Below are 14,702 nucleotides of genomic sequence, written 5' to 3'. Positions count from 1 at the left end.
ATCTTCTTTGTAGTGAGAAAAATGATGGCTAACTACTTCATGCTCACCTGTCCAGAAACTGCATTTTCACAAACAAATGTTTCATAATCCTTAGGGAATTTTGGTGCATTATCATTAACATCGAGAACTTGGACATACACATTTGCTTCAGAAATTTTTTCAGGATTTCCTAATGGTTAAAAAAAGACAAAAATAGAAAAGTTTAAAATTATCTACTACATATTTTAAAGTAATGTAAATATTAGAAAATTTTACCTATATTCTGCAGGGAAGAAAGTAATCACACAGACCTATAGACATATTTTTATACTATTATAATAATATAGTACCATTATAATAGTATGGCTTGAAATAAGATATTTCATGTAAAATTTTGGATTTGTTCATGCTTTTTATTACTCATTCTGTAACTGATTTAAATGTAAAACATTAAAACCTGATCAGGAATAATTAAATAATGTTTTGTTGATGAAGAAAAATTTACTGTACTAGCCATAAGGTTATGTGGTAGGAGAGTGCCAACTCTCCTGAGAAAGGACCTTTGCAAGTGCAAAAGGAGTTTCTAAGACAAAGAGGAAGCCATAAACAAGAACATACTGGAACAAAAACCTGAGGGGCAAGTGATAAAGAGAGGGAATGATGAAGTCCTAACCTGGTCAGATATACTAATTGATGTGAGCACGTGGAAGTGTGAGCGTGGTTTTTTCCATCAGATTAGTGGCCTTAACAATTGATAAATCAATGGAGAAAAAAGAGAAAACAGACTTAAAACATACCAAGACACAGATCTGACAAAACCAACACAGAGGCTATTACAAGAAACAAACCTAAAGATAATTTATGGGCTATCCAGAAACTACAGGACAACAATTTCAGCTAGATCAACTTGGACCTTGTAACTGGCAAGACTTTAACTGAGAGGGACCCCAGATCTGGGGGAATGGGGACTCAGTGGAAATACACAGACCCATGGGAAACATGCAGAGAGGAACAAGGAGAGCTCAGCTAGAAAAGGTTATACAAGGGGCTAGTTGTGTGTAAAACAGGGCCAGTTAGTGAATTTGTCAGGCTGAGCCTAGCATCTGATCACCCGTCTGACCTATCAACTTACATCTTCTTAATAAATATTTTCTTAGCATGTCACTGCATAATCCCACTCTCTCTCTCTGCATATGTACGTGTGCTGCAAGGATTAAATGGCAGCCTCTGGTGTGACCTGCATATGTGTGAATGAAAATTGATTCCAGATATCGGAGTGGGACAGGGCTCTGTGATGCCAGCTACTGATTCGGGAGCACGGGGGACAATTGTCTGTGTTCTCCTCAGACTTGGCATACATGGGCTTTGTGTAGGTTTTTACTGATAAACTTTAAACTGCACTCTACAGTGATTAGGAATCCCTGGGTCTTGAAGCAGTGCTCAGGAGGTCCACACTGAGGGAGAACTTGCAAATGTGGGATACACGAGGGATTAGTGTGTGAGCTCTGTTTGTTTGTCAGCAAGAATTGAGTGTGCACTAGCTGATGAGTTGGGGACCCACAAATTAGATAACAGGACTGGGGATACAGAAAGGGGTGTTGGGCAAACAGAAGTGGGTACTGAAGAGCTCCATGAGTGAGTGTGTGCTTGTGAACCTGGAGAGTGTTGTGCATGTGTCTGCATCAATGATCTTCTGCCTACCCAGAAGAAGAGGGGAGTGGGCTGCCTGCATGTAATCAATGGGAATTCTGTATGTAGGTGCTGCTGGAGGCAAAGCCTTCTCTGTGTCAGTGACTGACCTTGTCAGTGCCCGCATGGTGAGTCTCTGGAACGTGCGCTCAGCTGTGCTACTGGCTGAGCCTGCAAACAGGTCAGCAGCATTCCTGAAGCTGGGCATGGGTCTTGGATCCCAGGCCCTGGGAGGAGTTCCAGTGGCTGAGCAGGAGAGTCACGCTGGGGTGACTGGAAGAGCTGGCTGCACTCTTTCAACACTTAACATCATGGTTACCATAAATGATTGGTTACACTCATTCCTTTAACAAATTCTGTTACTCCTCTTAAATATTTTCAAATTTTGAAGCTTTGGGAGAAAAATTCAAAAACATTTACATTTTAAAAATATTTCTGCCATTTCTAGACATGGAGAAATCACAGTGGATACTGACAACCCACCCTAGCCAGAGTGGAAATCTCAGACTCAATTTGGAAAAACAGAATTCTTCTATTCACTGCTCTGCACACACATATTTACAAAGAAGTGTGATTTTGCTCAGACATATCTAAAGCATTACTGCTGACAGGCTTCATAGACTAAGCGTTTAGTTTTGATATTGTATTTTTCTTCCAAGAGTCATCTACATTGCAGATTTAATTCTTAGGCTTAGTACTCACAGAAGATATATTTTTTCTGTTACTCAAATATACTTTACTGAAGTGGCTTTAGATATAAAAAATACGTCAGTATGTCAGTATATAAAAAGTATGTCAGTGTCTCATTCCTGTATGTAAAGGAAAAGTAATAATACAAGGCATTTTTCCTGCATTTACTGCCTTTACACAAGGTTCTACAGCTAAAACTACCTCAGATAAGGAAAAGCAATTATATACAAGTATCACAGTACAAAAGTTGCATGTAGACTAGGCTGAAAAACTAATTTTTTATGAAATGAGAATGTTTATAAGCATGTTATCTGAAAAAAAGGCAATGGATACAGCAGGTACAGCATTCTCCTCGAGAAACTGGCAGCTCATGGCTTGTACTGGTGCACTGTTCACTGGCGTAAAACTGATGGATATCAGAGAGCAGTGGTGACTGGAGTTAAGTTCAGCTGGTGGCCTGTAAAAAATGGTGCTCCCAGGTTCAATACTGGGTCGAGTTCTGTTTAATTTGTTTGTCAATGAACTGCATGAGAGGACTGAGTACCCCCTCAGTCTGTTTGCATGACACCAAGTGGGCAGGAGTCATCTGTTGGAGGGAAGGAAGGCAGTGCAGAGGGATCTGGACAGGCTGGATTTATGTGTTAAGGCCAATCATACCAGTTTCAGCAAGGCCAAGTGCCAGGTTCTGCACTTAGGTCATAACAACCCAAAGCAGAGTTACTTGCTTCAGGAAGAGTGGCTGGAAAACTTCCCAGAGGAAAATGACCTGGGTCTGCTGGTCAGCCACAGCTGAACCTGAGCCAGCTTGTGTCCAGGTGGCCAAGGATTGGCTGAGAGAGCTGGGGTTGCTTAGCCTGGAGAAGAGGCGACTCAGGTGAGAACATAATCACTCTTCAACTACCTGGAAGGAGGTTGCAGGGAGCTGGGGATTGGTCTGTTTTCCCAAGAAAGAAGTGATGATGCCCCAGTGGAAGTTTACATTGGATATTAGGAAAATGTTCTTCTCGGAAAAGGTTGTCTAGCACTGGAATAGGATGCCCAGGGAAGTGGTTGGGTCACCAGTCTTGAAGGCATTTATAGTGCCAGATACAGATCTGGCAGTAGGCACATGGTTTAGTGGTGGACATAGCAGTTCATGGATGTATTCAATGACCTTATCAGTTCCTTCCAAACCAAACTACTCTTTAATTATTTGATTCAATGTTGGATACCTCTTGAAAGTCTTTTACCTATCAGCACATTGAATCCTGAGTTATACAGCGTAGTTTTAAGAAATGTCTGCTTCTCCACAATGTAATTTGTTATTCTTGTAGGTAAAAAGATCCTCTGCAACAGCAATGCTCATGTTAACATGGATGTGTCGTTGGGTAATGAAAATGTTTTTCCAGTTATTACAGTAATCTTAAAATAATCCAATAATACTGAACATTTTTCAAACTAAATATCTGTCAATATATCAGTCACCTATACCTAAATGAGGATTACATCAATAATTATAGTTGAAATATGTCTCATGTTCAGTGCTAGTGTTACTGCATCTGACCTGTTCAGAAGTTCTTAAAGCATTGATTTAAATTAGTCAAATGCACCTTTAGGAAAAAAACAAAATATATTCCTCTCTGTCTCTTTCCAAACCACATCAGTTTGGCTAGCTCTTACATTCTTTTTTTTATTGTATAATACACTAGTCATTTTGAACAAAATTTGTTTTCTCAGATCTTATGGAATCTATGCTGATGGCTTTGAGTCTTTTGCTAAAGGAAATGGCAGCAAAAGCAAGTACCACAGAGATAAAGACATAGATAGTTTGCAATTTCACATTTCTATTCCTCCCGTGGAGTCATTACAGCTGTGCTAATTTACCAAACCTTGTGGTTTGTCAGAATCATTTCAAAAGTACTTCTTTGTGGGATGACATTTCTCCTGTTGAATCAAACATCCATAATAATACACTAGTGCTCAACCTCTGTTAGATAAACACAAAAAGTAGCATACATCCTTTTTAGAAATAATACCAAGGGTGTAGGAGTTAGTTTAATTCTTTTACTGAAGTCAGAACTGGATGTGTAGGGCAGAGATGTGACTACATTGTCTTTTAAAGGAAAACTTTGCAATCTTTAATACAAAGCAGGGAATACCTTTGGTGGCTTTAGTTGTATAAAAAGTGGCACAGGAAGGACCCAGCTAGTTTTTGCCTATTCTTACCTTGTCTATTTGTAAGATTCATGGGACTATATTGGCTTTAAAGCTTACTCTTTGGTTGCACAAAGCATTTAGATAGCCCATTGTTGCAATCACACCTGTATTCTTTCATTAAAAGGTTTGAGGCTTGTTGTAATTTTTTTTGTGTGGTTTTTTGGGGGTATTTTTGTTTGTTTGTTTGTTTTTGTTTGGGTGTTTTGTTTTGGTTTTTTTCTTTTTTTTTTTTTTTTTTTTGGAGAGATGTAGGGGGAATTTTGTGATAGCCTTGTTCCTAATTTTTTAATATATTTGGGTTGTAGAGTCATAACTGCCTTGGTGGGATTATATTTTTTTCCTTAGCAAAGGGTTAAATGACAAGGAAGAGCATTTCTCTCACTACTGTATGTATAGAAGTTTTTTAACAATATGAACAATTATTTTTTTCTGAAACACAGCTGTTTTGTTTCGGGCAGGAGCAGCACATTTCAAAGTCACACTTGAAATCAGTATCTCGTAAATATTTAATGACAGTTCTGGTGAACCAGAGGTACTGCATTGGTTGCATTTTGAAGAGAAGGTAGGCAACATGTACTTTGTCTTTTATCCCCTACACAGGAAAATTATTGAATGTCAGGATGTGAATTCAGCTAATGTACCCATATCCTACATTATCTAAATAGCTCCTGGTTAGCAGAAAATTTCTTTGCCACAATCTCTAAGAGAGACATCAGGACTTGAAAAACAAGGACTAAGAGAACAGGATGTCAAGGACAACAGGCTGGATCAGTGTGAAATTTAATTGCTAGGGACCCGTATTAGTAGCTTGAAAAGCAAAGAAATGACCCATTCTAGACACAAAACAGAATTCAGTATTTGTAGGGGATTAAAGAAAGTTGACATTGACATCAGCCAGTAAATATAAACCTGTAATGATAATACGAATACTAGCACTACTACTAACCATAAATGTTATATTTATTATTTATATTTTTATACAATGATTATCATTTATGCTAAGGCAAATTTCTTTACTTCCTAAAGAAATGAACATATAAATATTTTTTTAAGAAAGGACTACTCCAAAAAGTTAAAAGTTTATTGACAAAAATATGTGTGACCAAAGAAGAGTGACATATTAAAGTTAAATATTAGAGTTAAATATTAAATTTATATTATCCATACTGAAATAAATAACTTCAGCCCTGTATCCAAGTCTGGACACTGCTATGAAAGGACACATACAAGGTGCAGTGGTAAAATGACTCCGGTCTGTTGTGGTTAATTTTGTTGTGACTTACAGTATCAAGTAAAACTGATCACAGAATCATAGAAAATTGAGGTTGGAAAAGACCTCAGTTAATCAAGTCCAAATGTTAACCTAACACTGCAATGTTCACCACTAAACAAGGTATCACATCCACAGGTTTTTTTTTTAATGCTTCCAGGGAAGGTGGCTCATTTACTTCCCTAGGAAACTTATTCCAATGCTAGACAACGTTTGTCCAGGAAAAAATTTTTCTAGTATCTAATTAAACTTCCCCTAGTGCAACTTGAGGCTTTTTCCTCTCATTCTCCTACTTGTTAGGTGGCAGAAAAGACTGATCCCCACTTCACTGCAACTTTCTTTCGAGTAGTTGTAGACCAGGTTCCCTTACACCCTCTTTTTCTCCAGTCTAAACAGCCCCAATTCCCTGAGCTGCTCCTCACAGGACTTGTGTTCCAAAGCCTTCACCCTCTCTGTTGTCCTTATGCTCCAGCACCTTCTGGAAATGAGTGGCCCAAAACTGAGCCCAGGTCTCAAGGCATGGCCTCCCCAGTGCTGAGCACAGAGGGACACTCACTGCCCTGGTCCTGTTGGCCACACTGTTTCTGATCCAAGCCAGGATACCCTTGGCCTTCTTGGCCACTGGGGCTCACGCTGGCTCGTGTTCAGCCTCTCTTGACCAGCACCCCCAGGTGCTTTCCTGCCAGGCAGCTTTCCAGCCACTTTGTCCCCAGCCTCCAGTGCTATGCAGGGTGGTTGTGACCAAAGTGCAGGATCTAGAACTCGGCCTTAGCCCATCAATTCAGCCTGCCCACATCTCTCTGTGGTGGTTTTATATCCAACAGAATAACCTCCCATAGCCCAGTTTGGTGCCATATGTAAACTGGCTGATAGTACTCTCAGTCCAATCCAGATTATTGATAAAACGTATTGAACAGAACTGACCCCAGTACTGATCTTAGGGGAAAGGCAGTACTGACTGTCTGCCAGTTGGATAATAATGATTTAAAGATTTCTTGCTCCTAGATAGGATTAGAATGTTGTTTGTGCTTCAGCCTTGTACATTGTAAAAGTTTCTTACAGTGAAAAGTTTTGTGTAGTGTATGAATGTCAGGGCATCAACAGGCTCCAGGGAGGTGGCTGTTGTAATGCAGTTTCCATATGTGACTAAGGTACAATGAATATCTTATTTGGATGAGCTCTAATGGCATTTTGATTTGGCTTCAGTGGAGCCACAGCATCATCCACCATATGTCTGATGCACACAGTACATGTTATGACTATATTTCAGGGAATAATATGCTGCTAGTTCCTGATACAAATTCTTTCAAGAATGCTCACACCAAGATGACCTAACATCAGTTCTTTAGAGCATATTATAGACAGTGACCTTATCATCATTAAAGAAATAAAACATAAGAATTTGAACATAATGAGGTCACAGTTTCTCTACAATAACTTTCATTACTGTGAAAGTCTCACTTCCCTTTGCTGCAGGAGACAGTTATTCATTTGTAACATTTAGTTCTCTCCTGCTTTATTGTTTAACTAAACAAAAAATTGTTGGCCAAGATTATCCTGCTGTGTTTCCATAGTGCTGTTCAAGACATGCCAGAGATCAAATTTGCCAACACCTGTCATCTGCCCAATAACATGAGAATGAAATTCATGCTGAAAAACTCAGAGAGAAGCTGAAAAGGAAGATAGTACAATCAGTTCCTAAATACAATTTAAAGACTTCAGTGAAAATTGATATTGACTATCTCATAATAGATTTCCAGTAGCAATGTTCTACAGAGAATACTCCCTTTTGGGAACAGTGCAATTTAAAATATATGTATAAAGTGGTTGTAGCAATAAATGGCATTTAACTGAGATTCAGGAGTAAAGAAGAAGTGCTAAGAGTATTTGGCAAAGTCTATCTGATTTATTGATTTTACTCTAGCTTCATATGGTTTTCCTTCTTCCTGAGGATGAATGGGATTAGTTTTTAAATAATAACTCAGTAATCTTGTTAAACTGCCTTATAAATCAGGGCCTGTTAAATTTCTAGTGTTCTCCCAGATTTAGGGCAACCAGATCACCAGAAACACAAACAGAGGTAATTTGCATTTGACTTTCAAATAAAATTGACAGGTGGAATCTATATAAAGGGTGCTTCAAGGTTTTAATTGTCACTGAATAGACGTCTAGGTGATTTAGGCCTTAACATTCACAATTAATTTGAGCCACAGGTTTCTGATTGGTGTTAAATTAGACCCTGGCTAATTTCACACTAGTCAAAAATCTGGTGTGAAATTAACCAGGGTCTAATTTAACATAAGATCTTGCACTGCAGGAGCAATTCTTATGCTTCAGTGTAACTTGAAAGCATTACACTCTTGATCCTATTACAGTTTCTTTTTTCATAAGGTCATCTTTTATGAAAAAGCACGGGACCTTGGATCTCAAATACATTCCACTTCTATTTAACTAATCATTTTAATAATGCTCCTTAGTGTAGCAAGCAACAGTAATATAATCAGAAAGAAGAATGTACTCTCCTCTTAAAAGAAGGCACATACAGAGGATAATTACAGTTCACAGTGTAAAAAGCCCATTCCTTAAATTTCTTACTCACTTGTTTCTGTGGCTGTAACAGTTATATTGTGCCAAGAAGCTATCTCTCGGTCCAGAGGTTCAGTGGTAATGATTGCTCCATTGTGTTCATTGATGCTGAACAGTCTCTTTGAAAGTGTGCTGTGGACAATAGAGTACCTGCACCAAAAAAGGGAAAGACATTCCCTAGTACTGAAATGTTCCATCAGAGGCAAGGACGTAGAAAGCTATTGTCAGCTGAGAAAACAGAGCTGTGCATATATGCATATAAATGTGTGCTGCAACAACTTGAACATGAAAAATGTACACTTATAAACATTTAAAATTCACTGCTGCCAAGATCAAAGCTCTTCTTTTTATAAAACTAAATACGTCTCAGATCTATATTAATGTGAACTGAATCTGAAATGCATTATTCATTCTTACTTCTAAGCCAGTCTCACAGCAGGTGAATGACTCTACTGAAAAGAAACAGCAAAATTGCCACTTGTGAAATGAATAACACCAATATCTAAGTGGAGGTATAATGGCAAATCTGTTTTATCATTGTTGACATGCTCTGATGCCAGGGGAATGGGCATTATAAAGATAGACAACCATCTGTAATGATGTGACACTAAGGCAGACTGCAAAATCCTAGAGCAGGGGATGATTGCAGAGCTGCTGAGTATTTGTTGAAAAGGCTCCTGATGCTGTGGACATGTACATGTGCACATACATGTATCCACGCCACTCAGGTTGTTAAAGTCTAACCACTTGTTGCAGGGCAAAGAAGAACTGAAATAACAACCAAAAATATTGGTTCACATGGAAAAGATATTTACTGATGTTTTTATTGGCCTAAAAAGCAGGAAGACTGTATGATGCAGTTGTAAATGGTCTATTTCATGGAAATAAAACCTGTTTGAATAGTTGAATGATTCTTTCCACTCCAATTTGTAATGCCCACACGCAAATATTCCTTTTAATTGTAACTTTAATTCAGCTTGACAAAGCCTTTCTGTTTCCTGTTGACACTTCAGACTCCAGCTCAGACAACTTGTCAGGTGTTAAATGACTCTCTAACTTGTTATTTATAGCTACATTTTGTCTCTTTTAAAAATCAGTAAGAAGATAAATTGAAGAATCAGCACAACACTATACGTAAAAGTTCTTTTAATTCAAACCAAAGTTTGGATACTTACAAATTTCATTTAAAATATTTGTAATTTTTCTGACATAGTTATTTTGTTTTGTTCGGGCATTTTTGGTAGTGTGATTCTTGATAAACATTTTCCAGAAAAACTATATTAGATATTTGTTATTTTTTATTACTGACATAGTGAGGATTTGTTGCACACCTTTTTAAATTTATTTGTTTTAAACCTAGAGTCCACAAAGCAAGAAAAGTTGTTTTCTATATTATAAGTAACTGCTGTCATTTATGATACAAATGTTTTCAAAATTAGATTCATTTTCATGGCACTTAGTCCAAAAAACATATCTTAATATTAGGACAGATATACTCTATTCTAAAGGAACTCATTGATGCAGTACCTGTATCACTGTTTTGGGTCTATGTAGACATACTCAGTTTGAAGCCAGTTCCTCCAAATCATTTCTAACTAAGAAGTTATAGATATGCATTAACATTTAATTGTCCCACAAGAGATGTTGCAGTCATCTAAACAAACCACCAAATGAGCCCTTTTAGAGGAGGGGAACAAAAAAAAAAAAAAAGTGAATTTTTTCTTGATTAATTTAACCTATTACTAGGCTAATGAATAACAGTAAGTGAATGGCAAATCATAACAAATCACTGTCTAAAGCTCTGAAGCCATAGCATAATATATATGCATTTCTGCTATTAGAAATCTATACATCATAAATTATTTTGTGTCTCAACCATTTGTCATTGTATCCTGGTTTGTCTAAATTGCTTAGTACACAGTGATGTAAGGCAATTCAAGAAGCTATTTAAATTACAAATTCCATGTTAAAGATAAATCACCTGTTTTCTCCCTTAAGAGATAGCAAAATTATTTATCATTGATATTGTAAAAAGTAGAATCTGCTGTTGCTGGGTTTTGTGGCTAGGTATCAGCTGGCTTGTGATGACTGATTGTTTTGGGTCTTTTTGCATCACTTGTTTTTCTTGGGCATTTGTTGTAATTTTGGGGTTTTCCCATATTTTATTTTCTTTGATAATATCTATTATTATTTTATATATATCAATAATAATAATAAACAACTGTGTTTATCTGAACCCATGAGTTGTCACAACTTTACTCTTTCAATTCTCTTTTGCATCCCAGTGGCTTTGGGAGTGAACAAGTGTCTGTAGGGTCCTTACCTGCCAATGTGGGTTAAACCATGACATCTGAAATAACCTTGGCTATCACTGAGAAGGCACAATTAACTGTAATCATGAACTATAGTAAGGAACAGAAATATGCTTTGGAAATACCGACTATATTTGCATTTGAGGCCTGTTCACATTTTAAGACAGGTACCTGACTGGACTGTCATCTTCATCTGGATCTCTGGCTGTTACAACCCCCACCAGTGAGCCACTCTCAGCTCCTTCAACAATCTCCATCACATAGCTCTCCAAGGTGAAAACTGGAGGCTCATCAGCATCTTCCACATTGATTTTGACAATGGTTGTGTCTTCAAATGGTCCTTCTTTCAAAAAACGCTCATCAATGTATCTGTTTACAGCTTTTACTTCAATATGGTGTCTCCTTTGGCTCTCATAATCCACTCTCTGTTAAAAAAGAAAGTGAGATTTGGGATATTTCATTCTTTATATTTAAATTAAATATACTTTAACAAAAATCGTGTGAGATTAAAGACAAAGTAGTGTAATACTCCTTTTAAGAATGTTTAAAAAATGTGTACTTCTAAAAGTTAATTCTAAAGCTTCCTTTTATTAATTCCTTTCAAATTATAATAAATTAAAATTAAAATAAATGAGAAACTTACAAAATAAATAGCTTCCCAAACTAAAAAAAAAAATAAAAATTACAAACACAAAACCAAAAAACACGAAACAAGTAAAAAAAAATTTAAATAAACAAAAAACCTCTCGCAGCATTCAGTTCTTCAGGGTCCTACATTTCACTAGGCTATTGAACTCTATCTTCATTTCAGATTATCCCCTATATGATTCAGAAATTTTCTTGAGTGATTCCAAAACAAATTACACAGTATCAAAGAATATTAATATTCTTAATTAATTTTTTGGTTGTACTTAGTATCTTTTCAAAGCTATGTCGCAACAAAAACTCCACTATCTAACACTGTAATAAATTCTGGTTTTAGTTTACAGAGGTGTTGGAAGTGAAGTAAGATTGCTTACAACTTATTGATAAAGGTTTTACAGGTGATGCACAGTAAAAATTAAACATTTTCTCACAATGGGATACACTGTTGCACAGTTAGGGATAACATAAAGATACTCTGACTGTCACTGTTATATTCAGCAGTAATAGAAATGAGTCAAAAATGTAAACAGAAAGAAAAACATTTTTCTTTTTATCCCTTGTAATATTCCAATCAAATCGCAAAGCCTAAAGAAAAAAAATTAGATAATCTAAAGCAATTGGCCTTTTTTATACATCCAGCTTCCTTGATGATTTTCTTTGGAATGTTTAGAGATTTTTTCAAAGTTTCTGAGATCTCACCTTTTTTAGTAAGACAATTCCTTCTTGAGTCTCATTGTTAGTAATGATGTTGAAAGCATCTGAGCTGTCTACTTCAATGAAATAGTCCATGGCTGCATTGTCCCCAGTGTCACTGTCTTCTGCAAATACTTTGCCTACGGTGGTGCCTACAGGAGCCTCTTCAGAGACACTCATGTAGTAGAGCCCTACGGAAACAAACACTGCCAAATATGAGGGATCTGCCATGGTTAGTAAGTGCTGTAGCTTAAGGCTCTCAGCTTGGAAAAGCTCTAACTTCTACCAGGGCAATGGGCAAAATCTGGCATTGTATAGGTCTTGGGTGTAGGGCAGGACAATCTTTCCCCTTAGGAAACTTTCCCTCTCAGCCCTACTTCAGCAGTGTATAGAAAAAAGGACTATTGAAAAAAAAAAGTTAATCAATTTAAACTGAAGGTGGGAAAGTTTAGATTATATATAAGAAAAAGGTTTTTTACTAGGAGGATGATGAAACACTGACACAGGTTGCCCAGAGACATGGTGAATGCTCCATCCCTGAAAAATTTCTAGGTCAGTTTGAATGCAGTTCTGAGCATCCCTGCCCATTGAAGGAGGGTTGGACTAGATGACATTTAAAGGTCCATTCCAACATAAACTATTCAATGATTCTAAGACTGAACAGGGTGAAAAAACAATGGAGGGCAGCACTTCCCAACAGCACAGTTTTTTCCAGTGAGCAGCTCCCACATCTGCTAGAAGCTACCTGGACAGAAAGATTCACATAATTTGCCAAAAACTCTATAGTGTATTAGAAAAAAAATGAAGAGACGAAAGGAAAAAAGAATGTAAGTGAAAATGATGCGAAATATCCCGTTTTCCAGATTTTAGGCTGAGGTAGTGCAAATTGTAGGGAAAGCAGTTTAATGATCTGTCTCCCAGCAGGGTTAAGATTTTTCCAATGATAGGTTTTCTTTTCCTCTTGGTTTTTTAAGCTTTCGTGAGGACATTTTATCCCTCCCATTATTTTACTTTTTTACAGCTGTATGCTAAAGTCAAAGCACAGCCCTGTTCTAGAAAGCCCTAAACCTAACAGAGCTATAGTGGATCTAAATTTCCTCAAGACTTTTGTTACTGTAATCAGCCTCTACTCACTGTGTTGAAATTTAGGTGGGTTGTCATTGATATCAGAGAGGTTGATGGTAACAGTGGCTGTTGCAGAAAGTCCTCCTGGTTGCCCAACCATATCTTTGGCTTGAATGATGACCAAATACTGATCTTTTGTTTCTCTATCCATTTGGGAAGCCATTCTAATGACCCCTAAAATAAAAAGTATAATATAATAGCCTATGATCTCTTTCTTTTTCTCAGCATCTGACATGTGTGGTATAATATGCATATAACATGTACCTCTGGACCCAGTTATCAATTTTCCTTCTAGACTGTGCATAGCACAACTGTCTTAATACTGGGCATTAGTCCTCATGGCAGCAAATATGCTGTTTGTCAAATCCATTCTGTATATTTAGAGTTCTGGGGAGCAGAATACTCCATATATTCCCTCTACCATATATAACCCTCTCTCTTACTCAGAAATGTTTTTGGACAGATGTGATTTATCTATGGTTTCTCCAACATACAGATAGAAATATCACATGATGGACAGTAGAACTGTTAATAGAGAAGTGTTCCTATATTAATTTATTAAGTGGGGAATACTCAGAGTCTAACTCTTTAACAAAATAATTTTCTAGATTAAGTTTTGATTTGCTAGAGACAAAGAATTTAATCTTCCTGTGGGAAAGTTGAATTTCTTGAGATCTAGGAACTATGCAGGAATGTAAGAATGTTGGGTCATATCAGTTGATCTTTGCGCAGAAATCAAGAATGAAAATTTTTCTTGCATCCATTTTATGAGATTATGAATGTTTTCAAGTTACAAATTCACTTGCAGTACCTGTCTTTGGCTCCACAGAGAAATAAGGCTGTCCCTGAAGGAGACTGTAAAGCAGACGAGCACCATTCCCAAAAGAAGGATCATCAGCATCAGTAGCTGTTACCTGTGTAACCGAAGTACCTCAAGGAAAAATAAAATAGATTGTGTTTGTTTTCTTCTTGTATAAATTGTCTCATAATTACAAAACATAAACTCTTTAAAAACCTTTTAACATACCAGTTACACTAATAAACAGCCCTACAAATTTACAGGAGCAAATGGCACCTATTAAAATTTATCAATAAAAGGGCAAAGTATTTCCTAGCAGCTGTTGTTGTTGCATTCAAAATTTCAATAAAAATTAGTAAAATAGAATATGGGTTTTCAGTACTACATTTATATTACTTAAAATATATATATATAAAATGCCTCTTTTCTAATATGTCAGTGGAGTAAAGCAAATTGTTTCTCCTCCTCTTGTATATTTTTCAAAGTACTTTATGGAATTTTCCCATAGGAATAAGAAAACACAGTCACTTTATCACCAGTAGGCCCACTGGTGATAAAGAAATTAATTGTTAACAAGTAAAGCAGCCAGGAAGCATAGCAAAGCTCTGATAAAATTTTTTATTCTTGAGTCTTTAATGAGCTTCTCCCTGTGCAAAACTTGTGGTAGAAATCCCAGTGCAAAAACACAGTGGAATCAAACTACAGAGCTTGATTTCTT

At 36.8% G+C, this 14,702-nt stretch overlaps 1 protein-coding gene across 2 annotated transcripts in view; it reads right to left on the bottom strand.

Moving 5' to 3' along the window:
- The window catches only part of CDH19 (cadherin 19), a 120,631-nt gene that overhangs the window by 15,762 nt on the left and 90,167 nt on the right, over window positions 1-14,702 (bottom strand). For both annotated transcript variants that reach the window (XM_079299690.1, XM_079299689.1), the window contains exons 4-9: window positions 13,997-14,116; window positions 13,195-13,359; window positions 12,067-12,251; window positions 10,894-11,147; window positions 8,424-8,560; window positions 48-169 (exon numbers count right to left, since the gene is read on the bottom strand). In XM_079299690.1, coding sequence (XP_079155816.1) covers window positions 48-169; window positions 8,424-8,560; window positions 10,894-11,147; window positions 12,067-12,251; window positions 13,195-13,359; window positions 13,997-14,116 — 983 coding nt within the window. The remainder of the gene's footprint in view (window positions 1-47; window positions 170-8,423; window positions 8,561-10,893; window positions 11,148-12,066; window positions 12,252-13,194; window positions 13,360-13,996; window positions 14,117-14,702) is intronic.

The sequence above is a fragment of the Erithacus rubecula genome (genome assembly GCF_903797595.1).
Source record: "Erithacus rubecula genome assembly, chromosome: 3".
Lineage (NCBI taxonomy): Eukaryota > Metazoa > Chordata > Aves > Passeriformes > Muscicapidae > Erithacus > Erithacus rubecula.
This window is presented reverse-complemented; position numbering and strand designations above follow the sequence as displayed.